A 27531-nucleotide genomic window follows, 5' to 3' on the forward strand; every position below is an offset into this window, starting at 1 on the left:
CTCAAATTAAATCTCCACTTGAATCTAATGCTGGATTAGTGTCCAAATTAGTGTCCAAATAAGATTCAACATTGTTCAAAGCCTTTGGATTTTTTATCCAAATTTTGGCAACCTCCCAACGTCTCCCCCATTTAGGGGAAAAATTAAGAGGCAACCTTTCCCTTGATGATATTTGAGAGCTTCAGGTAGGTGTCAAAATGACACAGCAGTTACATTTTTTATTTAAAAATCCCCGCCCGCTACGTGAGCATTTAAGGGTTCCGAGCATAATTTGAAAAGAGCACAAATTTCCCCCCTCTGTACTACATGATCATTCGAGGGGTACTTATTATATATATATTATATTATATTATTTTTAATTTCCCTCATCGCAAGAACCATGCTAGTTTCCCTCCCTATTATGTTACATGTTGCTAGCATTGAAGAAGGACTTTTAAGTCATCGCGAGCGCCACGCCGGTGTGGGTCGAGAGCTTCAATCAACCAGGAGTTTTGTGAGGCTATGCTCGGTTGGATGGAGGAAGAAGGTCTCTCACTCTCTCTTTCTCTCTCTCTCTCTCTCTCTCTCTATCTATCTCTCTCTCTCTCTCTCTCTCTCTCTCTCTCTCTCTCTCTAGGAATGAGAAGGATCGAGAGGCTTAGCAAGGGTCGACGGGATCATGGCTTGGATGTCGAGGGATTCGACTACAGGTGAAGTCATCGATGAGAGTGGGGCTTGCGAATTGAGTGGGGGAGAGAAAGAGTTGTCGTGGGAAAGCTGAGAGCAGCGAGTGAGCAGTTCGTGTGGAGAAGGAAAGAGCTATTGAAAGCTTCATTTGGTCAGGTAATTAACAATGCAAGTGGAGCTACGGATCGCAGGATTTGAGCAGGATACCCGAGAATGAGACACAAACGGCACTGCTACGCAGTGTCTCGGTGTAACTTCGGCAAGATTTGCGGGATTTAGGTACGTATGCAATATTTCTGCTCTCCTTTTTTATACAGAGTCAACACGAAAATTGCTTTGATCGAGCACGAATCTCAAGGCTTATTCAAGTTGGGAAATTTCAAAATTAAATTTGAATTATCTAAATTCCAATTTCAGCAAACTTATAGTCAAACTGAACATCTCAAAGAAACGAAACAAACAACACCAAAATTGGTCAAACCCAAGCCCAAATGGGTCCGAATCGGAGGCTGGACCACATTTGGAAGGGTTATTGTATTATTTAGACAATAAATTGATATTTAAATATGGCATGCTTATAATCATATCAAGCGGCTTGGTGAGACGAATCCAACGAGCCCAGGATCACTTAATTCCGACATCGTTCAGACACTTAAACAGTTGAAAAAATCTCTACGATCAGGGGAATCAATACGAGCCATCTGATCGAGCACTCTGAACCAACCCCGAATTTTCTCTAAATTTACGGGGTGTGCCACTCATAAAAATCTAGAAATATACCCAAACTCTCTATAAGAAGGGGACCTTTAGCTGGAGATTGGAGAGAGCTCTGAAGCTTCAAGAGCTCTAGCACCACTACCCGGCTGCCCCTGTCGCCGGACTTCTGCCCGACCTTCGTCGAACCACCGCTCAGCCGTCACCTTCTGCTGGAACTTCGCTCAGCCGCTACGTGATGCTGGAACTTCACCCGGCCGCCGCCCGTTGCCGAACCTTCGCCTGGCCGACGAACGCCGCCAGATTTCAGCCAGTCCTTCGTCGGACCACTACCCGGCCGCCGCCTGCCACCAGAATTTTGCCCAGCCACCGCTCGCCGCTGGACCTTCAGCCCGACCTTCATCGAAACATGGCCCGATCGCCGCCCGTCGCCGAACCTTTGCCTGGCCGACGATCGCCATTGGACATCCTCACAACTGTCGCCAGACCTTTGACTAGCTCTCCAAATTACTGTAATTCGACCGCCTCTAAATTGAGGGGCGGGTCAACACTTGTAATTCACTCAAGTTTAGTGTAATCTTTTCACATGGGTGATGCCCCCTTGTTTTTCCCTCTTCGGGCTTTCCACGTAAAAAAGATTTGGTATTTTACTTATCTCTTTCTGTTTGTGTGCTGGATATACATGCATCACTAAGATAAAAATTTTACTCACTCTACCGCCATGAATATTTCAGCCCGCAACAGTTTGGCACCGTCTATGGGAACGTAGTTCCCGACTGGGGGGCAAATTTTTCTCCAACCACAAAGGGTTCAACATCCTATCTACAGCTATTGCCACTTCAATTTTATGGAAATTAAATATGGACTAGGGCGAAACTTTGACTACAATCGTGATCAAGAAGATTCCTCTAAATCTTCCAATATCCAAGATGATATTTTGGGATCATAAAGCTTCTAGAACATGTATGACTCTTCCAATAAATTATACAGTCCCTAGCTATACTTCTACTCCTTTGGCAAGGTCTTAATCTCGACCTCAAAAAGGTAGTAAGAGTCTAAGATAGATAATTCTTCATCTATGACTCGAGATACATGCGGCATTCACCCCCTCCCATTCAAGGTAAAATTGATCCCAGGGGGATTCGATATGACCTCTTCCACATAGGTTAACGTCATCGAGCAACACTCTGGCATACAATCTCGGATAGGTCATACATCTTTGGTGGATTCTCTCAACCTCTTTTACATAAGTTAACATCATTGAGCAATGGTCTGACATACAACCTCAGATAGGTCATTCATCATTGGTGGATTCTCTCAACCTCTTCCATATAGGTTAATGTCATCATGCAACGCTCTAATATACAACCTCAGATAAGTCATACATCATTGATGGATTCTCTCAACCTCTTCCACATAGGTTAACTTCATCAAGCAACGCTTTGACATACAATCTCGGATAGGTCATACATCCCCGGTGGATTCTCTCATCCTCTTCCACATAGGTTAATGTCATTGAGCAACGCTGTGACATACAACTTCGGATAGGTCATACATCCTTGATAGATTTTCTCGACCTCTTCCATGTAGGTTAACATCATTGAGCAACGCTTTGACATACAACCTCTGATAGGTCATATATCCTTGATGGATTTTCTTAACCTCTTCCACTTAGGTTAACATCATCGAGCAACACTCTGACGTATAACCTCAAATAGGTCATACATCCTTGGTGGATTCTCTTGACCTCTTTCATACAGCTTAACTTCATCAATTAGTGTTGATCTCCTACCCTCATTAACCTCCATAGTTCGAGGAGCTCACTCCAGCTCAATCACTTTATGGGTAGAAGGAATAACATCTAACATATCTAGTGACCTATCGCCTGGAGGTGCATGCATAAATGAATGAATAATGCTTAAGGATTAATACGATGAGAATAAGAAAATGAGAAGAAGGGAAAAATAATATACCTAGAAGATCCTCTTGGTTCTTTAAACCTCGCCTTGTATTAAATGCGCTAGGACCATCTCTTTGTGTACTATTCAAGGTGCGCTCACCTCTGGAGGATGACATTCACCTCCCAACAGGGGAAAACTGCAACCACTAGGTCATGATCGCAGCTTCCGATATTTAAATTCTTGCTGGATAGTTTTTCCCCTAGTGGGAGTAAACTGGAGCATACGTAAGAGTACCGGGCCTTGATCACCTCCACAGCTATTTAAACTCTTGCCGGATAACTTTCCCCCAATGGGAGTGAATTGGAGCCTGCGTAAGAGTATCGGGTCTTGATTGCCTTCTACATCGATATTTAGACTCTTGTCGGATGGTTTTTCCCCTAATGGGAGTGAAATGGAGCCTACGTAAGAGTATCGAATCTTGATCGCCTCCGCCGCCAGTTTTTAAACTCTTGCCGAATAGTTTTTCCCCCAATAGGAGTGAACTGAAGCCTACGTAAGAGTACCGGACATTGATTGCCACCGCCTCAGGTATTTAAACTCTTGTCGGATAATTTTTCCCCCAATGGGAGTGAACTAGAGCCTGCGTAAGAGTACCGAGCCTTGATCGCTGCCATCTATATTTAAACTCTTACCAGACAGTTTTTTCCCCAATGGGAGTGAACTATAACCTATGTAAAAGTACCAGGCGTTAATCACCGCCTCCGATATTAAAACACTTGCCGGAAAGTTTTTTCCCTAATGGAAGTGAACTGGAGCCTACGTAAGAGTATCTAGCCTTGATCGCCGCCACCGGTATTTAAACTCTTACCGGATAGTTTTTCCTCCAATGGGAGTGAACTAGAGCCTACGTAAGAGTACTGAGCCTTGATCGCTGCCATCAGTATTTAAACTCTTGCCTAATAATTTTTCCCCTAATGGAAGTGAACTGGAGCCTATGTAAGAGTACCAGATCTTAATCACCTTCGTCGTCAGTATTTAAACTCTTGCCGAATAGTTTTTCCCCTAATAAGAGTGAACTGAAGCCTGTATAAGAGTATGTATTGGGCCTTTATCGCTATTGCCTCTAGTATTTAAACTCTTGCCAAAAAAATTTTCCCGCAATGTGAGTGAATTGGAGCCTCTGTAAGAGTATCAAGCCTTGATCGTTGCCACCGGTATTTAAACTCTTACCGGATAGTTTTTCCCCCAATGGAAGGGAACTGGAGTCTACAAAAGAGTACCGGGTCTTGATTGCCTCTACCGCCGGTATTTAGACTCATTTAGAATAGTTTTTCCCCTAATATGAGTGAATTGGAGCCTGTGTAAGAGTATCGAGCCTTGATCGCCACCGCATCCGGTATTTAAACTCTTGCCGAATAGTTTTTCCCCTAACAAAAGTATCGGGCCTTGATTGCCTCCTCCGATATTTAAAATCTACCCGGATAGGTTTTCCCCTAATGGGAGTGAACTGGAGCCTACGTAAGAGTACCGGGCCTTAATCACCGCTGTCGGTATTTAAACTCTTGCCGGACAATTTTTCCCCCATTGGGAGTAAATTGGAGCCTACGTAAAAGTACCAGGTCTTGAATGCCGCCGCCCAAAAATATTTATTTTTGCAAGTCCGATTCCTCCTAACTTTGTAGGAGAAATTTTGGAACTAACTAAACAGAGGTGGTGCCTTCTCCCTAGCCCTGAGGAGGATATTTATAGTTTTTCAAAGGAGGTTAGAGGACCAAATTTCTAATTTTTTAATTAATTTTTGGAATTTTTTAATGCCCAAAAATTAAATAATTTCCTATTATTGAAAAAATAAAATAGAAAATAAATAAAGTGCAATTCATTTAAAAATAAAATAAATGTGCAAGAAACTAATTGTTTCCTTTCAAGAAAAATTTCTTGATTTTTCCTAAGATTTTTTTTTAAAAATTTTTTTTTGGATTTTTAAGCCAAAAATAGTATTTTACTATTAAAGGTACAATTAATTATTTAATAAAATTCAATTAAAAAAATATCTGGCCTCATTGAGGCTAGCCGAATTCTACAATAAATATTTATGTATATATATATATATAAGGTAATGTCAATCAAGACATACGTAACAGTAATTATGATAGATATTATTTTATTATATTAACTAAAATTAATTACTATAAATTCGTTTAAGATGAATTCATTAAATAATTAATTATATGATTATCCCGGAAAGTTTGATTTGAATATTTTTGTAGTCTACAAAACGGTATTTTGGACAACTTTTTGAGTTAAGCGAATAAATTTTTGATGTTCTGGACTCAATTTTGCTAATTTTGAAACTCAAAGGATAAGTTAAAAATTTTTTGAAGTAACCTTTTTTGACATTTTTGCTACGATTAATGCTCTGATTTTGCAGAATGCTAGAATTTTGAATACATTTTTGGACCATAAGAATCAACATCCAAAAATAGGGGGGGGGGGGCAACGGACACGTCATCAAAATTTGCTTTGATTGAGCACGAATCTCGAGGCTTATTCAAGTTGGAAAATTTCAAAATTAAATTTGGGATCATCTGAATTCTAATTTAAGCAAACTTATAGTCAAACTAAACATCTCAAAGAGACGAAACAAACAACACCAAAATTAGTCCAACCAAAGCCCAAATGGGTCTGAATTGGGGGCCCAGACCATATTTGGAAGGGTTAAAGTATTATTTGGATAAAAAAAGATTTTCAAATATGGCATGCTTATAGTCTGATCGAGCGGCTCGGTGAGAAGAATCCAATGAGTTAAAGATCCCTAAATTCCAACATCGTTAAGGCACTTAAATAGTTGAAAAACTCTCTATGATCAGGGAAATTAATATGAGCCATTCGATGGAGCACTCTGAACCAACCCCGGATCTTCTCTAAATTTACACGGTGTGCCACTCATAAAAATCTATAAATAGACCCCCACTCTCTACATGAAGGGGACCTTTGGCTTGAGATTGGAGAGAGCTCTGAAGCTTCAAGAGCTCTAGCACCACTGCCCAGCCGCCGCCTACTGCGGGACCATTGTCTGTTCGCCGCCCACCGCCCGACTTTAGCCTGACCTTCGCCCGGCCGTCGCCTACCGCTGGACCTTCACCCAGCCACCACTAGAAACCAAACCTTCTCCCGGCCGATGATCACCGCCGGACTTCAACCCAACCTTCGTCGGACCACCACTCGGCGGTAGCTTGCTGCCAAACCTTTGCCCGGCCGCCGCCCATCACCGGACCTTCTCCTGGCTACCGCCCGCCGCCGACCTTCACGCGACCGACGACTATCACCAAACTTTAGCCCAACCTTCGTCGGACCACCGCTCGGCTGCCTCCTACCGCCAGACCTTCGCCCGGCCGATGACCGCCGTCAGACTTCAGCCCGACCTTCGTCGAACTTCCGCTCTGACACCGCTCTACCATCGGACTTCAGCCAGACCTTCATCTGACCACCACCCGTCTGTCGCCCGCCGCCAAACCTTTGCCTAGCCGCCGCCCGCCGCAAGACCTTCGCATGGTCGTCGCCTGCCACCGGACCTTCGCCCGGCCAATGACCATCGCCGGACCTCAGCCCGACCTTCGTTTGACCACAGTCCGGCCGCCACCCATCACCGGAACTTTTCCCGGCTGACAAACGTCATCGAACATCTGCACGACCGTCGCCAGACCATTGACTAGCTATCCAAATTACTGTAATTCGACCACCTCTAAATTGAGGGATGGGTCAACCCTTGTAATTCACTCAAGTTTAATGTAATCTTTTTACCTTGGTGAGGCCCCGTGGTTTTTTCCTCTTTGGGCTTTCCACATAAAAAAGATTTGGTGTTTTACTTCTCTCTTTCTGTTTGTGTGCTGGATATACATGCATCGCTAAGACAAACAGTTTACTCACTCTACAGCCACGAATATTTCAGCCCGCAACACTGATATTAGATGTATTTACCATTATAGTTATTATCATTACTTTCCACCTTCATCCATTATTTTTAATAATCCAACAATAGCCTATCATCACTCTTATGTGCATTTATAACCTCGAGTCAATCGACACCATTTTAAGGGTAACAGTTTTTCTTCTCATTCTTATGAAAGACTGAGCTCCATAATTTAACCAACCATAACATCTAATGAAAAGAATATTTACTAACCTAAAGTTTTAGCAACTATATTTACACTCGTACTAAGTGAATATTGTGAAGATGTGGAAGTAAGGAGAGCCATAGAAAAAATGCCAATGAAATATACACTAGATAGATAATACACTCCCGTTAAACTTTATTATATATTAGAGAAATATATAAAAGAAATGATGGATTAATTAAAATATTATATTTAAAGTATAAAAGAAGAAGATATTGTTGAGCTAGAAACTATGAAAATCATGATGAAGATATGTATGCTAAGATTTACATGGTAGAAACTAGGGCATCTACTTAAAAAGATATAGATTCTAAAGATGGTCTATTACATGTAGAAGTTGAGAAAGGTTTTGCATTGGACTTAACTTAAAATATGCTAGATCCATTAATATTGTTAAATGAATATATTCATGAATGGAAAAGAAGATATAGGAAATGGGGTATGTATGGCTATTAGGGCTGCAAGCGAACCAAGCGTTCGGCGAGCTACTCGATGCTTGGTTCAATTAAAGCTCGTTTGTGATTGTTTAACTAATTAAACAAACAAACTTGAACAACATTTTAAATACTCGATCCTTAAATAAACAAGCTTGAACACTAATGTGTTCGATTCATTTATGTTCACGAACAACATCATTTGTTGTTCATAAACAAGCTTGACATTAAGCTCAATAAAAAGCTTGATAAAAGCTGGAATGGAGAGAAATGCAACAGGTAAACTTCATTTAAGAATATATTCACATAGATTAATCATATTTTCATTTTAAATAGACAACATTTTTTATCATAAATTTAATTTTCTGAACAAAAGACATTTTATATTTGTCTATGTTTGCTAGATTTTTTGTTTAAAATTTTCATGAACAAATTTAATGTTTGTTTGTTGAATAGATTGTTTGTTAAATATGTTCATGAACATAGCTAGTTATGGCTTGTTTGTTTAAAGCTCGATAAGCATTAAACGAATCAAACATGAATTAAATATGAACACCCTTAAATTAAACGAACCAAACATGAACACAAACAATAAAGCTTGAATCAAATGTGAATCAAACTTGAACAAGCTAATGATAAACGAACTCAAACATGAACACTCACATACTCGGCTCGACTCGGTTCGTTTGCAACCCTAATGGCTATATTTTAAAGTCAAGAGTCTCCTTCACCACAAGTATAGGTTGAGTCACATAAACTCGAGTTTATTCATGTGTTGAGTAAAAAAAGAAAGTAATTAAAGAAGAAGAATATAAATTAATAATATATGAAAGTGAATATTTTTTTGCTCCAAAAATTTGGCCTAGCCTTCATCCGCTTTGCATTGCTTCGGGGGGAGTTTTAATGGATTTAGTTCTGGGGTAAATTTTGGAAGTCTGATATAAGAAACTACCCAGAGATTTCACCTTCATTTTGTGAGGACTTTATGATCTGAGTTATGGTTTCCTATAGGCACAAGCCCCTATAGTTAATTACCCCTCCCAATCATGAGAGGGAACATTCGATTAAGGCTAGTTGTGAATCAGATATATAGAGTATCAAAGAGATACATGTTATGTGGTATATAGTTGTAGCACTGAGTTTGTGAATTGGAAGTTCAAGGTTTGATATTTAAAGTTAGAAATTGCACCATCTTGTACTTAAAGCAGATGGTGGGGAAAGTGATGTTGGGAACGATCATACTCCCATGGTTCCGTCATCCCAAGCCATCATGGTCCCTGGTCTACTTAGTCAGAGGAAATAGTTGACCCAACTTGATAGAAGGATCCCTGTTGGCAGCCATGGGTTACTTCGTCCAAGGGTACCTTGTAGACCTAGGATGGATATTTGTCTAAGGGGATAAATTTGAATCCACCTTAGCTAATAAAGGGCTTTGTGCCCTATCGATCATATCCTATTGATTCATATCTCAATGATTTGATGCCACTAAGGAATGTACTAGATCTAGCCATAATCGATATTTTGTGGTGTTATTTGGCGGTAAAACCACTCGGTTCAGAGGGCCCCGTGTAATAATCATTTATCTTGCGGTGTTATTTGGTGGAAAAATCATCGGTTAGAGGATGCATAACATGTCCTTACTAGTAGTAGATTATTTGAGAATTTATCCTAGTGATACTTTTTATTAGGCATTAGCTCTTTGTAAGCTGAAGTAATTTTTAATTTGTCCACTCCACTAAACTGTTGTCAAGGGTGGATGGATTTTGCTTTAATCATTTGAATGGTTGAATTTTGATTTTAAATATTTAAGACTTAGGATTTTTGGAGCTTTGAATTTGGGTAGCATTTGAAATATATGGAATTAACCCCTCCGATTGAGATTTACATTAAACATGGCCATCATCGAGGTGTTTGAGGTCATTTCCATTTGTGTCTTGAACCTTCTCGACCCAATTAACTTGTCGATAGGGGATCAGATTTTGTAGGCTTTATGGTTTTGTTAATAAATTTTCTTTGTTGAAGGCCTAACATGAACGTATAAAATAAATATCCCGGTCGACCTCACAATCGTATATTTATTTAATGGTTTGAGCAATGTTGAATCCTATCTACCTACATAGAATGATCGGGCTTAAACATGGGTTTATTTACTAACCCACGCAACATCCCTATATGTTACGTGTGTTTCCACAATACGCTCATCGGGGCCCATGTAGGTGTTTGGGGGCATTTTATAATTATTTATCTAACCTTTTCAACTCTTATTTACTTACTTAGAAAGATCAAGTTTAAATTTAACGACCCACGCAGCATCCCTAGACATAACGTGTGTTCCTACAATTACTCATCGGGGCCCATGCAGGTGTATGATTGCACTTGCCCTTTTTGTGTACTTATGTGTATATAAACTACGGTGTATATATATGTGGGGGCATTCTTTTAGATATTTGATGGCTCATCTATAGTAGCTCCTAGAAGTTCATTCTTATCGTAGTCCTTTCAATCTTTGCCTAGGGATGGTGTGTGGGATGCATGACCACTACTCATCAAAGAACCTGCAAGCCTCAATAATCTTATCCAAGTCAATGTTCAGGATCTGGTTGAAATGAGATTCACTAACTCTGAAATAATTTGATATAGCTTTCTCTTCCTAGAACTTGTATATAAATCAATAAGCGACTTCCTTGTTATATCGCCATCATCATTTTATTTTGATGGCTTAAATAAAGAATCGATCATTTCAATGTTAGATGATTGTGTCCTTACTGATGTCGTATGAATCGAAATTAATAATTACTACCTCAAGAGTACATTATAAGGACTGCATGTTGAATCTTTCTGTTAGATTCTTAAAGCATCTTAGCTATCATTTTCACAATGATTTTTAATTTGCTATCATCATGGTTCTCAATATTAGCAAATGTATGGTTGTTGAAGAGCTGCAGAAAGTCATCATCCTCTAAGCCCTCTAACGTTCATATTTCTTTCTTCTTGTAGGGGATGGATGTGTGTACTTGCCACAGTATTATTGTAAATGATATAAACAATTATCATCATCTTTCATACTCACCATGCCTTATAGAGATATTAGTTTTCTAAGCTTTACTCATGAGCGCATCATTGCACTATACTCATGTATAAATCATTGTATGCATTTGGAACGACCATTTACAAGATTTATATGGCCATCATCCTCAAGTCATACCATCAACATTTCTCTCTTCTTGTAGGGGATTCATGTATTTTTTGGATGCCTTATTGACATTGACTATAAGAGTGACCCCATAATCATCATATGTTGTAATGTTATTGTTACTCAAAAGTGAGTTAATATCTTTATTTATGAGCTATTTGATGTTGAAGGTGTACATGCAATCATAAGGGACCCATTACACTCGTAGAGCATATATCATTGTTATTTACAGATTGATTTAATTGAATGCTCCAAGTTGTTTTAATAAAATTATTCCTCTTCTGTGTGCATTTGATATCCTTTTACTGTGTATTTTCTTATATTCAAATCGTTGTTAATGATAGGGACACTACTGCATTTCTTCATGCTCACTTGTAAGATTGATGTAAATGCTACACATCATCCCTCATATATGCTCTGTATATGCTTATGTATGTATTCACAACTAGGTCATAAGACCTTCATTTGTAGATAATGCATCACCATTGTGTGAAGGAGTCATCATATTCATTGGGAGTTTCTTTCATTAGTGCTATCCTTCTTTTTGCATGAACTTGTGGATACACTAATATGGATACTACGGACCTCCTGTTGCTTATGTGTAGGTTGAAAGTCCTTTGTTGTAGCATTGAATATATCGTCATATTGCAAATCCTTTGTCCTCAAATGTAGTTTAGTTCTACTTGCAAACTTTTCATCTTCAAAGATAGTTTACAAGATGCAAGATGAGTTTGATATCAATCCCTTCCTTCCAATTGAGATGATCATTATAAGTTTATTATGATTGCTCAAATAAGATTTATGCCAAATCTTGTAATGACTTTATGTGTGAGTCTTTGCTTGCGTAGATGAGATTCAGATGGATCATCCTCCATGATTAGTATTTGCAATCCTACTGGAATGATAATTCTTGAACCTTTAAGAGCTTAGTGTTATGATTCAAATTCAAGTTTCATTGTAGCTCAAGTTCTAAGTCCAGTCTGAGTTCACTTCACTTAGTGTCCAAATTAGTTCGAGTCCATGTACTAGTTCAAGTTCTTGTCCACTGTGCTTGATTCAAATCAAGTCCAAATATGATTCACTATGTCGTATTCAAGTCCAAGTCAATTTTAAGTTCACCTCATTGTTCAATGTCAAGTTCACTTGAGTTCAAGTTCTCTATTCAATTTCATTTCACTTAAATTCAAAAATATTTGTTAATCATTTAAGTTATGTTAAAATTTAAGCTTAAGTTCAAGTCCCATTTTTTATTATCACATTGACTTCAAATTTTCATGCATTTTATTCAAATTCAAACTTAGTTTATTTGTGTTCAATTTGGGTTCTTTATGTGGTTCAAAAAGGTTCAAATCAAGTCCTATATGAATGTTCAAATTATACCTCCCACTTTTATTCAAGCCCCTTGTGGTCCAAGTCTTTGTGTCTTCAATTGAAAATTTAGCAGCCTCCCAACATCTCCCCGGTTTAGGGGAAAACTATAGGAGTTTGGGCCTTCCCATCATGCACAATAAAGGCATGTATTGTAGGCATCCTTAGACACCGTGGCTATAGTCTTCTTTCCCACCATGCGCAATAAAGGCATGTATTGGGTCTTTGAATGTACCTATTTTAAAAGATAGTTGGCATTACCCTCTCTCGAGGGTACTTATAAGTAATTTGACCTAGCCCATCCCACCATGCATAATAAAGGAATGTATATACAATTTTTCAGTATACCGCAAATGGTAAAATGGGGTTCAGGTGATTACCCACCTTGTTGCAAGTACCACGACACTCTTACTCCCACCATGCTAATAAAAGCATGTATAGGTGATTGTTTTGTTACACTGCAAGATTTGAGGTGGGCTCTTGGAGTTCTAAGATTAAGGGATTATAACTTGACAACCGGTGAGGGTGTTGGCATGCATATCGAGGCAATCGAAGCATTCTCTTTTTTATATTTAATTTAATTAATTATAAGAATAATAATAATAATAATAATAATAATAATAATAATAATAATAATAATAATAATAATAATAATAATAATAATAATAATAATAATAATAATAATAATAATAATAATAATAATAATAATATGATCTAAATCTCAAGCAAATTAAATCCTCAGCTTCCTCTTTTTGCTTAAATAAGGCAATTCAGCAAAGGGAGTTATGCATGAATTGAGGATGATTTATGCTAAATCTTGCCAAATGGGATTTTATCCCCTGCAAATCTCACAGTCGAATAAATCCTCTGTTTCCCTCATTTTATCATAAATCTTGGATTTATTAATCCTGTAGTTTGACGGATTTACAAGATTAGGCCAAAGAGCATGCAAAAGGTAGAAAGTTAACTTCACAATGATCGAGTTCTTGTTGTTGCTTGCTACTATAAGTCTGATACTAGGTATCTATGAATACAACATATCTGTTTGATGAATTGACATAATCAAAAGTTCTCTCTCATTATCGAGAGTGGTAATTAACTATAGGGGCTTGGCCTATAGGTAACCAGAACTCATATCATAAAGTTCTCGCAAAATGAGGGCGAAATCTCTGGGTAGTGTCTTATCCCCATCTGTCTTGCAAAATTTATCCTGGAACATAATTCTATTAAAACTCCCCTCTGAATAAATAAAAAAGCACAGCGGGCGAAGGTTGGGGCAGAATTTTTAGAGCCCATATTCTAATACGGAGGGACCCTCTCTAAATCCTTGGATCAATATTTTCTAGGCATTGATAAGCTCAATATCTTTCACTACATGCATTTCTACATAAAAACCTTACTATGAGTCCCTTACTTCTTTATCATCTTCATGAGAGCTTTTGAGCTCTTTTGGAGATTTATGTCATTGGGGAATTTACTCGTAAATATCCTTTTAAACTCAATAAAAGTGGTGATAACTTTCAACAACATTTGAGGGAACCATCTAAGCATCAAGTCCTAAAATGCTATAATAAATAGGGGATACTTACGAGCATCATCAATATCTAACAAAGACTAATTTAAAGGTCACCACATGATCAGTGGGATTAGTCTCACCCATATAAGACCTAAGTGGGGCACCTTGAACTTAGGAGGCAGCCTAGCCTCAATGGTTTCCTTAGAGAAGGCATTGGTGAGCTAGAGCTTGACTCTCGTAGCTCATTTGATTGGTGGTTTATTCTCTTGAAATTCATTGGCATACAAGTGGGATCTGGGATAGAGGTTGAAGTAAGTGCTTAATTATCTGGTCCTCTTCAAAGAATTATGGAGTTAGAAGAACCTTTTATGGTGCTTTCTCTTTGCAGTACCCCTTTCATGATGAGTGCATTATTGAATAATATCCATGTTACTGATGGTTCTTGTTAAACTCACTCATCGAGTAGAGCTTATTTCATAGTTTGTGGCATAAATCATAACTCTCTGCTTCTAAGAAGAAGATGGATCCTAATGTGATTGTGTGTGGCACTCAACTTTACTAGCAAGGCTACTTGGTCAACTAGTTAGCTAAAACCTTCATGTGAGAATAAAGAGTGGAGATTAGAGCTAGATAGAAAGCAAGAATCTACACAATGCATGTAAAAAGTGTACATCTTAGTCTAGATCGGAATCCATCAAAATCATCCAAAAGATAGAAGATCCATATATCTAAAACAATTCAACATCACCCCTTATTTATAGGGTTCTAAGGGCTACAAGAAATGCTACAATAAAAATGTTAATATACAATGTTATACAGAACACCCCTACAATAATGTACATTCTATCCAAGAAACCTATCATCCTCTAATTGGCAGAAGGATAACCAGATAAAAAATACTTTGCCACTGTATCTTTGTGTGAGCTCTATAATGTCAAATAGGTGAATTTACTTGGGTGAGTATGTGACCTAGTGTTGATATAATGGGAACCTACGATTAATAGGCTTACTAATATTACTTGTGACTTGGGTGAGAGATCTTGGGTCACTTGAGAGGAGATAGGCGAGTGAGGCTCCATCATAAATCGTGATGAGATGAATTGAGGGTCCTATAAATGGGTATTTTGTTATAGCTTATATTGTTGGGTGAAGAAAGGATGAAGCTAGAGCGGTTCTTGAATGGCTCCTTGATATGAGCAAATGACAGGAGATGAAGAAAGACAGAAAGAAGAGAAAGTACATTTATTCTTCATCATGATGTACATGGACATAAATAGAGTATACAACATGTCTATTACATGTGTGATCCCAATATTGGATTACAAGAATGATACGTATAAGTACACATGTATAACTTGAATTGGATATGGCTTTATTTATATAGGCGGGCTTGTATGAGGACGATCACTTTGGGAGAGAAGGAGTGGTTGGGATTGTGGTCCAAGCATGTGGTGGATGTAAAATCACTCGCTTGATGAGGAATCTTTTATATCCACCCGATAAAGAAGGAGAGCTCATTTGAGGGCCTATGTGAGATATTCTTTTTGATCTTATTTGGCATGTTCTCCTACGGTCTTTAGGAGTGCATAATCTCTAGAATTGTTAGACAAGTTGCTTCCGTGAGTCGCTCTCGAGGTTGAGTTGCTTCATCATGCCCAACATGCTACTTGCTTACTATCGAAAATATAATTCCATTCTTGCTTGTGAGATTAACCTAATAACTAACCTTTCCCAGTTTTGAAAAAATCAATAATTATTATATAATAGTATCAAATCAATTATAAAATATACATGCAACTTTAAGGCATACTTCTTAAATGAACTTAGAATATGAAATAAAACATAACATGAAGAGGTTCACGATTAAAAGGACAAGATATGTGAGCACAATTCATAGATTTTATTTTAGGCATACCTCATAAACGTTTTGTCAAATATTATGTAGGTAATGATGTCAACAAAATATTAATGCATAATAGTAATGCATAACAGTGCATAATTTCAACTTGTCAAAGAAAAATATTAATAATACGTATTACACGAACAAACACTACACTAGACAGAATTTCCCGAGGCAAGACTCCCCACTAGAAAATAAATGTGATATTTCCAACCACTGTGGCGCCTACCGATACAAGTCAACGATTGAGCAGATGAATTTATTAGAAAAACGGGAAACGAAAGAAAGAACACAGAAGCCGCGCTTTCCCTCACGTGGTACGAGTAGTCGGCGAGTCCATTCCTCCAAGGTGGCGGGATAAGGTAACATTACCGCATTGTTCACGTCCTTTGCCGCTTTTAAAAGCTCTGATTTTCTCCTAGTGATCTTGGAGAGCAGGCTCGCTTAGCAGATAATTCTTAGTCTCTAAGCAGTTTACTTCACCATGGGAGATGATGTAGTGTTGAACATAGAAACGCTTGGATCTGAACCCATGGAGAAGAATGGAGAACCATTGGAAGAAGTGCACGAAGAAGAGAACCAGAAGAAAAAACAGTTCCACAGCTTGGATTCCCTCGATAAGGAAGCCAACAAGATCTCTAGTTTACACAGTGCTTCTAAAGTAAGCATTCAATCTTCTTCCCATTGCTCTCTTTCCCTGAGCCTCATGGGCCATGTTAACTATGGATTAGTTAGATGTTTGCACTGCTTTTAAGACTTCCCATGCTTCTTCTATTTTCTAACTTTTCTCCTTCTGTTTGTAAATATTCTAAGGTTGTATCCATAGCCACCGTTCTACAACTTGCTTTTCAGAGCATTGGAGTTGTGTACGGGGACATCGGCACCTCGCCTCTTTATGTGTTCTCAAGCACATTCTCGAACAGAGTTCCCAGCAAGAACGACGTCGTTGGCGCTCTGTCTCTCATAATCTACACTCTTACTCTCTTCCCGCTCATCAAATATGTTTTCATTGTCCTCTTGGCAAATGACAATGGAGATGGTAAAGCCAATCTTTTCTGTTCTCTGAGGTGTAGCAAGTAAAGGAACCTAGTTCTTTATGTGTTTGTTTGATTTGGCAGGGGGAACGTTTGCTCTGTACTCACTGATATGCAGGAATTCCAAGGTCAGTGCGATTCCAAATGAGAGACAAGAAGAGATGGAGCTATCTGCCTATAAACTAAAAATTCCAAACAAGAATTTGAAGCGGGCTCAAAGAATAAAGGAGGCTTTGGAAAGTAGCTATTGTGCTAAGACTGGTCTGCTCTCCATGGCACTTCTTGGTACATGTATGGTTATTGGAGATGGGATCTTAACTCCCTGCATTTCAGGTCTCTTATTTGGTTCTATTTATATCTTCCATACTGTAAATCATCAACAATGCTTCCTCTCATCGAAAGATTTCTCAATATTGCAGTTCTATCCGCGGTGGATGGAGTAAGGAAATTTGATACTGGGATGAGTAAAGGTTAAAAAAACAATAATTCATAAGCACTATACAACTTTGAATCTGATCATAAAGTTTTCCTTGATTCTTATCATCTAATTTGTTTTTTTTTTTTATTGAATTTTCAGATGTTGTAGCTATGATCTCAATTTTCATATTAGTAATGCTCTTCTCGATCCAAAGGTTTGGCACAGATAAAGTCGGTTACACTTTTGCTCCTTCTATCCTTGTGTGGTTCATGTTAATAGGTAGCATTGGTATCTTCAATATTCTCCGCCATGATAGTACTGTTCTCAAAGCCTTTAACCCCATCTACATCATTTCATACTTCAAGAGAGATCCAAAAGCAGCATGGATCTCACTTGGCGGTGTTGTTCTCTGCATGACGGGTATGCTTTCTGAGCTCTCTAACCTTCTTAGAAGTGCTCTGAGCTTTACACCTTTTTGCCACTAAAAAAAAAAGTGGTCTTTTTCCAATGGAACAGGAACTGAAGCTATGTTTGCTGATCTAGGGCATTTCTCAGTGAGATCAATTCAGGTTAAGTGTTGTGCTAGTCTTCAAACATGAAATCACGTGAATACATATTTGTTAATAAAATTTCTATCTTTGTCTCAACAGATCGCTTTCTCAGGAATAGTTTATCCATGTTTGATATGTGCTTATGTTGGACAAGCTGCTTACTTGTCTATATTCCCCGAAAATATCACCGATGCCTTCTACAAATCAATTCCAGGTAGAAGAAGAGCTTATATATATGCACTTATACCACTTATTCAGCCGTAAAAAGCAAGCCAGGTTTATGAATTGGTTGTATTTGTTTTCGGTTTCTGCAGAGTCTGTTTACTGGCCAATGTTTGTTGCTGCTGTCATGGCATCAATCATTGCTAGCCAAGCAATGATTTCTGCAACTTTTGCTATCATAAAGCAGTCAATGGCGTTAGGCTGCTTTCCAAGAGTTAGAATCATTCACACATCGCACAAACATGAAGGCCAGGTTTATATCCCTGAGATTAACTTTCTACTCATGTTGGCCTGTGTTTTGGTCACTGCATCCTTCAAGGAAACCACCAATATTGGAAATGCGTATGGTATGAACTCTCCTTATTCTCATCCAAAGCAAGACTTCATTACGTTATTTAACTGACAAATACGATTAATAGCTACAAACTTTATGAAAAATTATTCATTGTGTTTGGAATCATATAAAGGATCCTTCCATGAATCTGAATGAACATAAAATGATTTGTTAGGTCATGGAAATTATGTTAATCATTTACTTAAGTTATATGTTGCAGAAACGGTTGGGTTTTGCCAAACAATGTTAATTGACCAGCACAAAAAGTAAAACCTGCAGTTCAACATCTATGAAAGTAACTTTTTTTGCTAACATGAAAGCTCCTTCAGCTTTGCAAGTGTCAACTAATTAACATGACTTTTGTTGAATTCAAATATAGTTATGAGTGATGCTCGACTTTACTAGTAGGTGAGATCTGTGAGTATAACCTGAAAACCTGTGGGAATGGGGAGAGAGAGAGAGAGAGAGAGAGAGAGAGAGAGAGAGAGAGAGAGAGAGAGTAACACTAGCTCAAGTATTTGTAGATCAGTAGCACACTGAGTATGTAATTATGTTTATCCTATCAATGTGAAATTAATAGGAGATATCGGACTTCAACTTAAAATCTTTGGTTGTGTTGTCATGTTAATCAATACCGATCATATAAGCATAGAATTGTCTGTGGCATGATAAGCTATCATAGATGATAGGATTGTTATTAGGTGGTAAAGTAGAACAAATTTAACAATAGTTCTGTCATTTGTGCGACGTGAAAGGAGCTTAGCTTTTCTATGGTAATTCTTAGGCCGATTAGTTGTGGGCTATAGCTCAATCCAACAAGTTCGAGTAACAACTGGAACGTACTAAGTATTGTATTCAGCACAAAACTATTCTCCCAAAGAAAAGGAATTAGTACACTGAAAAATAAATCTATATAGAATCATATGTGGTCTACTTTTTCATGTAGCTCTCTTTAAGTGGGAAAGAATCTCACACTACTATTTGAGAAACGTCTTTATTGGTCCACTTAATCAGCATAAGTTTTTGTGTTAGTACTTTTACCTTAATTTTTTTTTGTAATGGGTATTTTCCATATATCTTAATTGAATCTTATATCTTGATTAATTGCACTAATTCCAACAAGTATCCAACAACACAAAAGCATTGCTTGAAGGAATTTTGTCGCCGAATGTTCTTCATTTCTAGGCAAAACTTATGAAAGCTGATATTTGGCGCTATTTGTTTTCTGTGGTATTGAAAAGTTAGGGTTTCTCAACTAAATATTTATGAAAAGCCGTGCAAGTATTCTCACCCAAACTCCTATCTTCTATGAGGCAACATGTTCTGCAATCTTACCCAACGATTCCAACTTAATAAAAAATTGCAAATTATGTACAATATTACTTTCTTTTTATTCATCTTATCTCTTGGTGTAATTTAAAAGCCTAAGATAATAATTTGTGCTGCAAACTGAACTTCTCTATTTTCTAGGTATTGCTGTGGTTGGAGTGATGTTAGTCACCTCTTCACTGTTAGTTCTGATAATGTTAATGGTCTGGCAGACAAGCCTACCACTAGTTGCACTCTTTGTGCTAAGCTTCGGCTCCTTTGAGCTGGTCTACTTTTCTTCCGTGCTGTACAAGTTCACAAGTGGAGGCTACCTTCCTCTTACTTTTGCTTCCGTTCTATACTTTGTAATGTATGTATGGAATTATGTGCAGACAAAGCGTCATAACTTTGAAGTAGAGCAAAAGGTCTCAACAGAATACTTAAACAGCCTTGGTTCTAACCTTGGCATCTCAAGGGTCCCAGGACTTGGCCTCCTGTATACTGAGCTCACTCATGGAATCCCTGCTATATTTCCTCATTTTCTCACAAACTTGCCAGCAATCCACTCTGTTCTTGTCTTTGTCTCTGTTAAGTACTTGCCAGTTAACACAGTGCCGGCCGAGGAGCGGTTTCTGCTGCAAAGAGTTGGACCTAAAGACTACAAGATGTATAGGTGCATTGCAAGATATGGTTATAGAGACAGGAGAATTGGGAATGAAGAATTTGAGCTTTTGTTAATGGAGAACCTTAAGAACTTCATAAGGAATGAGAGCTGGGAGGAAGGGGACTCTAGTGTGGAAGGGGAGGAGATTAGGTTCTTAGAGAAATCAAGAGAAGCTGGAGTGGTTTACTTGCTGGGTCACAGTGAGGTTAGGGCCAGTGAGAATTCTTCTTTGCTCAAGAGAGTGATTGTCAATTATGTTTACGATTTCTTGAGGAGGAACTGCAGGCAGGGTTTTGTTGATCTGCAGATACCTAACAAGAATCTTCTGCAAGTTGGAATGAACTATAGTGTATGAGGGCATTGATGATGCTATAGCAGAACTATCTACTTGTTTCAGATTATGTTCATCAGAGAAAAGGGCTAGCTTAGTTCAAAGTTTGACATTGTTAGAGAAGATAATACTGCCTAATGTTACATACAAATAAGCTGATAATTCCACTGCTGGTATTTAATGTTAGCAATGTATTTAGTGTTGAAATCTAATAAAGCATGGTGCACATCTGTAACTTGGCATCAAAAGCTCCTAGATCGTGTCCATAACCTCTACACTTTTCTTCTTAATGTCTTAGTTTCTCTCTCTTTATTTTGCATGTGTTTAGAGCTTTTGTGATATAAATTGCCAATTGAAAATATGTTAGGCATGTTGGAAGAAAAATATTGTTGCTAATTTCATTCGCAGAACAACCAAAATAAACTGGTGCAATTGAAGAATCTTTTTGAGAATGAAATAACGAAGTAAAAGATGGAAAATTATTAGATCTATGATGCTTAAGTAGGTGTCATTTGGTTTTTAAAATTCTATATTGCCAATATTTCTACGGCTTTTATTTTGTTCATGACATAAATTTATTAATAAGGTTGAGAGGGTGCTGAAGGTACTACAAAAGGTTTTGTACTTGATGATTTGATATTTTGGCCTTTGTTGGGTTTTAAAGGGAGTTAGGTTTGATTTTGTGAGGAGAATTTAAAGAAATGAATATTAGATGGTGAGGGGATGTGTGAGAAAAATTATAGAGCAAAAAAAATATTGTTGAAAATAAAAATAAAATAATCTTATTATTTATCAAAATAATAATATTGAAGAGATTTTTAAGTGAAAATTATGTTTATTTCTTGTCTTAAATTGTAGTAAAAATGTGTGTTTTAATTGATCTTGTGCAAAAATGTCTTAGAAAAAAGGATTTAAATTTGTAAAGTTAGAATCAATCTTGCGGTGCCCTAAGCACCTATGTCGCGTCAGCTTTAACGTCCTAACTTTGGAATAGAACATCATAGCACTCCACTTTTTGTTATTTTTTCATTCAAGGTAGCGCCCCAACAAAACATCATGCAATGTTACAGCACCATGAGCGCCTTAGCACTACAAAAGGAATGTTGTTGCACTTTGTTAAATTGCAAGTAAATCGACACCAAAGCACCAACCTCTGGAGCGCAGCTGCATCAGAAGACGTGTTTGAGTGCCACAGTGTCAGTTCTTATAGCACCACTACAGAACAATACAGAAAGGAAGCATCACACCAGGTCAGCTAACTATGGCATCTTATCATGCCAACGCTACAACATAGCCAATTTAGCAGCGCTAAGGTACTAGTTCATCATTCTAGTACCGTGGCGCCACTATCAAGTGTAGTGGCGCCTAAGTTAGTTTATGTAAAAGCTATAAATAGTTTATTTTGTTCGTTTTCTTGTAATAGAGATACTTAGAAGAGATTAGATAGACTAGAGATAGTGAAGTTACGTTGAGTGGAGTGGCTAGTCATTCTTGTAGTGAGTAAACACTTCTTAGGAGTGGAAGAAACTTTAGCGAGCAAAAGTGTGAGGGAATCACTCCAAAAAAAGTCCATGTGTAGGATTTGTTTAGGATTCTCAACTCCGAGTGATATTTTCTTCATCTTTCTTTTTGTATCTTTTATAAAAAAAAATAACGAAACGTGTTTTTCTTTAAATTAATTTACATAAATCTTAAAGTAAAGCCCCGAACAAATCACACTTTATGCACACCGAAGTCATAGCAACTTCCTTTCAAATGCCTCAACCTCCAGCTTGTTGCCTTTGTAATAGCAGCCATCAAGGATCGCTTGAAAGCCGCACACCACCACCACCTCTAAAAATTTTGGAGTATTAATCTCATCTCTATATTGATGAAAAATATTTATGAAAGAGGAAGATGCTTTGGGAGATGAATCCTTCTTTAAATGAATCCTAAAAACTAACTAAAATGAATCCTTCTCTAAATTTTTTTTTTAAGTAAGAGTGAGAGTTCTTTGGGAGAGTGTTTGAGAGTATGGATAGAGAGATCTTGCAAGTGGAATTTGTGAAGGGTTCATAAGATTGCCTAAAGGTGAGGATCTATTTGTAAGTTTGTCAAATCTCTTCCTTACCTATTTGAAGATGCTCAAGATAAGATCTTTGGAGAAGATATGGTTATGTACCGATACTAGGAGGGTGTGAAAGGATATCAGTACTCTGCTGACACTAGAAGGATGTGAAAAAATGACGATACTCTACCGACACTTAATGGTGTGAAAGGATGACTGTACTCTACTGATACTTGGAGGTTATGAAAGGATGGTGGTACTCTACCGTAATGGGGATTGATGGAAAAGAGGATAATTGTAAGGGCTTCTCCGCCTTGTTATGGGAGCAAAATGAGTCACTTCGATATAGTGCAATACTTGAAGAGGGAATCTTCAATGAGTGGATGTAGGTTTCGTTATACTGAACTGCTATAAATTTCTGTGTTGTTTTATTTTTATTTTTACTATATTTTTATTTTTTTGCACTTTTAATTTTTTGGTTGAATAATTGATTTTGGAAAAATTAAATTGTGCTAAAATCATAATATGATTTTATATAGTTTCTAAGAGATTTTTAAATTATCAATTCCCCCCCCCTCTTGGTTAGCATTCGAACAATTGTAATAATTCTAACAACCTATTCAAACTTTCATACTAATCCTATACTTCACTTGGGGCTACTAAATAACATGCTTTATTACAACTTACTTCACTTGGGGTAACTAATTATTGTTGAGTCTAGTAAATAGGTTGTTAGACCTAAGTTAATGTCCCAAGGCTACCAAGAGGGGGGGTGAATTGGTATTTTAAAAATTTAAACCCTCTTTGAAAATGTGTTGAACCGAAATGAAAATTTTTATTAAGTTTTTATAGAAAACGTTTTAACCACAGAGTTTTTAAACTAAAATAAAAATGGCAAAAAAGTAAAAAACATAAAATTAAATGCACCAATTTATAGTGGTGTCGTCTAAACTGACCACACATCCACTCCCCAGAGCACCTTATGAGTAAATTGCACTAATACCAATAGGATCTCCTTTTGCACCCAAGCAAGCGGAGAAGCCTTTACAAAACACTCTTTTCACCACTACCGGCGGCATAGAATCGTCTCCTTTTACCATCAGAGTAGAGAACCGTCCGTCCTTTCACAGCGTCTCCTAGTTGGCAGAGAACCCTTCGTCCTTTCACCACTCTCCTAGTGTTAGGCAGAGAACACCTTCGTCCTTCACACCTCTCCTGTGTGGGCAGAAACCTTATCCTTTCACACTCTCTAGTGTGGGCAGAGAAACCCTTTTCCTTCCACACTCTCCTAGTGTGGGCAGAGACCCTTCGGCTGTTCACACCTCAAGCTAGCCAGCGAACCCTGTGTGTCACACTCTCTAAGTGTCCGGGCAGCAATTGGATCTCCTTCAATCTTCTCACAAGAATCTAAAGAAGAAAGAAATAAAGAGTGAAGTAATCCAATTCATAAGTAGAGATTCTTACTTTAAACTCCAAGTGAAGCCTTCACGCTCCAGTGGTAGGACTCCTTTGAATGCACTCTTACACTCTCTCCTTGCTATTCTCTCAAAAGGCATGAAGATCAATATGACAAAAAGATTGGTGGCAGTCTATATATGGACTATATAACAAAAGATAAGAAAAACTGCTCAAAAATTACAAGTTTTCAATTCTATATGTAGTGGATCGTCCCGTACGATCGTGGATCATCCTGGATGATATTATTTAAAAAGCCTTAAACGAACCTCCTTTGTATATGTGTACGAAATATTTTCGTACAAGCTGATCGTCCAGTACGAACAAAGTTCGTCTAGTACGAGCGGTTATTACAAGTCGGTTCCAAAAACTGCAGAAAAACATCCTAATTCGTTGTATCGTCTGGACGAAAATTGGTTCGTCCCGGACGAAATTCTTACAGAGACCAGATCGTCCTGGACGATATTAATTTTCGTCTGGACGAAATCCTATAGAAGAGAAACTCGTCATGTACAATAATTTAATTTCGTCTGGACGAAAATCTATAGAGACCAATCGTCCTGGATATATTTAATTCGTCTGGACGAAAATCTTACAGAGAGCAACTCATAATGTACGATAATTTAATTTCGTCTGGACAAAAATTTTACACAGAACAAATGTCCCGGATGAATAATTTAATTGTCCTGACGAATAGGACTTAGAAAAATTTTTCTGGCCAGTTTCCTATTCGTTCCATGTGATCTTAATAGGAGATAACTGTCTGATTCGTCCCGTACGAACTGATATCGTCCCGTACGATCATATAAATTTTATATGACCTCCTTATGTGTGTGTGTATGTTTTTATTACTCAATTATAATCACTCCTTTCAAGTTTATTTCAAAGAAAAGTACAAGCTTCAAATACACAAAGTATCTCATGCTGAATTTTGAAGTCTTCGTAGTCTGGAGTTTGATTTTCCTGAAATATTAGTACACACAAGAGCAAATACAAATCTTCTAAAATTGTTAGGAGATAACTACACATTTGAACAATAATGTTTGGAATCATCAAAACTATACAAGTTGCAAAAATGTAAAACATGCAAATAGCAACTATTTTAACAATTATCATGATTTATTATAACTTAAAATTAAATAATTTCATCTTTTAAAATAAACATCCTCTAATAAAAGAACAAATCATTAAAACTTAAATTTAAACTAAAACATCCTTTTGCCTATAATAAATAAATAACTTGAAATATAGATAACCTAAACATAAAGCATTCTAGGACCTCTCAAAACCATACAACTTCTTCAGACACTTTAGATGATTTTATAGGACAACCAACTCTAGCCTATGTTAGGCTAGTGGTTTGTTTGTTTGGTGAGATGTAAATACCTTTTCTTTGTGGGTATACTTGCAAATTAGTATTAAATTCTTATTCCTTTTACATAAACCCTATGGTATAACCCATATTAATATATGCTATCATGTCTTATAAGGAATCATCATCCTCAAGATCAAACTCAATAATCTCATTGCTAAGAGTATTATTCTATTTCAAATGAAACTCTATACTTCATACTCATCTATTTTATTAAGAATTTTTTTTTCAATTCTTCCATCATCTCCTCTATTGTCCTTTCTAGACATTTAATTAGGATCAGTTGAAGTGTACTCCTAAAAGGAGATTATTTTCATTTCTTATTTTTCTATTTCTCTCACTCAATTTCTTACTTCTTTCTATTATCATCCTTCATGTAGTTTTGACTTTTAATATGCATAAATGAAGTGGATACACCTTGAGTCTCCAAACTTTCTTCTCAATTGAAGAAGAAGAAGGTTGAGCTAGAGAACTCAACCTCCTATCATCACAATGAGAAGATGCTATGTGACCCTGAGTGTGATACTTCTCGATTCTAGGTGAGTAAGAAGCACAAAAAGGATGATGAGCTTTAACAATCTCCTCTGATCATATTGAAGATGTTGGTGATGGTTGTTTATGAATATTATGAGGCAAAGTTCTCACATCCTGACAATTTAAAGATGCCTTCCAATGTTGACCACCAATCAAAATAATGCTATCAACTTTCTTACAAAATGACTTTGGATCCTAATGGTAACCGTTAGTAAGCACTAAGAAAGTAGCTTGTTTAGAAGATCTCCTTCTATTTCATGTTCTCAAAGGAGCCTCTACCCATGATCTATTGATGTCTATCTTCAAGATCTAACATTAAAGTTTTTCTATATAATTTGTCTCGTGTTCCTCAAAAAATTCTCCTTGGTCTATTAAAAATTATTTGTACACTTTTCAACAATACTTCTTAGCATGTTAAATTTCTTCTTCCTTTTTCTAATGACTATGTTATTTCTAGGTAAAAGGGTGGTGTAGATGAATATGCTATCAAGCACACATCCTCCTCTACATGGGAAGTAGAGAGATTGAACTTTTAACCAGCTAAATGTGTAAAAGTGGAGAGTAAATCACACTCACTTACCTCTCTAGAAATAGTAGAAACAAATCATCAACTAGTTTATTTTCTATCTCTATTCTTCACCTCAAATGATGGTTCTTATTTCTCCTTCAGGTATTACAGATTGTCGCACTTGAGGAAGATCCAATATCAAATGGCTAAGAGAAAAAAATTACACAAACTTTTTAGATATGACAACAAATTTCATCTTCGTATTCTAATGGGAAGAAGGAAGGCCTAATGTAGTTAATATTAAGGGCCTATGGCCTTTAGTGTCACCCTCAACTTTGCATCTAAATGAAAACACTAGGATATGCTTCATGTTCAGGATTTCATCAAACTGCATACAAGTGAACTAGGTACCATAAACAATTATGGCTAAGTTCTCAAATTAAGAGCTAAATTTAATTAGACTTTCATCAAATAGCTCAGATTGGTTAATATCCAAGTTAATGTTATATAAAAAGAAGAAAATTAACTTTCCAACAATTTTTCTTAAAATTAAAAAAATGAACTTGGAGTAGATGTTCAAAATAACTATTTCTAATAACATTTTTTTATTATGAGAATTTGAACTTCTCTAAAGATTTTAAAAAGTTTGTAGTCTTATTTCACAATACATGTTAATCCACTTTTGAATAAAAATAAAATATGCAATATCATCTTCTATGTATGGAGGGGAATGTTTAGATGCTTCATTCGAGAATAGTCCCTCAAAATTTATAATAGACTTATGTTGTCCCATACATACTCATTTTAAAAAATTTCAAATAAAACCTTCTTCGAGCCACTAGCACTCTAATTCATTAGCCTTGGCTTCAAATATCATATGATGAGC

At 37.1% G+C, this 27531-nt stretch overlaps 1 protein-coding gene across 14 annotated transcripts; it reads left to right on the forward strand.

Moving 5' to 3' along the window:
- The first annotated feature begins 466 nt into the window (after positions 1-466).
- LOC110095230 (potassium transporter 5) lies at positions 467-21048 on the forward strand. 14 transcript variants are annotated; one of them, XM_028700168.1, is made up of 11 exons: positions 467-945; positions 16027-16229; positions 16290-16528; positions 16681-16906; positions 16986-17234; positions 17321-17371; positions 17479-17739; positions 17836-17888; positions 17970-18084; positions 18185-18439; positions 19897-21048. In XM_028700168.1, the coding sequence occupies exons 3-11, from the start codon at positions 16352-16354 to the stop codon at positions 20751-20753; spliced, it is 2244 nt and encodes a 747-aa protein (XP_028556001.1). In that variant the 5' UTR covers positions 467-945; positions 16027-16229; positions 16290-16351; the 3' UTR covers positions 20754-21048. The 14 variants fall into 14 exon arrangements, with proteins under 14 accessions (XP_028556001.1, XP_028555999.1, XP_028556003.1 ...); XM_028700166.1 differs by having other exon boundaries at positions 16306-16528; XM_028700170.1 differs by having other exon boundaries at positions 16341-16528.
- Positions 21049-27531: the final 6483 nt, after the last annotated feature.

The sequence above is a fragment of the Dendrobium catenatum genome, unplaced genomic scaffold (genome assembly GCF_001605985.2).
Source record: "Dendrobium catenatum unplaced genomic scaffold, ASM160598v2 fragScaff_scaffold_1468, whole genome shotgun sequence".
NCBI classification, from domain to species: Eukaryota; Viridiplantae; Streptophyta; class Magnoliopsida; order Asparagales; family Orchidaceae; genus Dendrobium; species Dendrobium catenatum.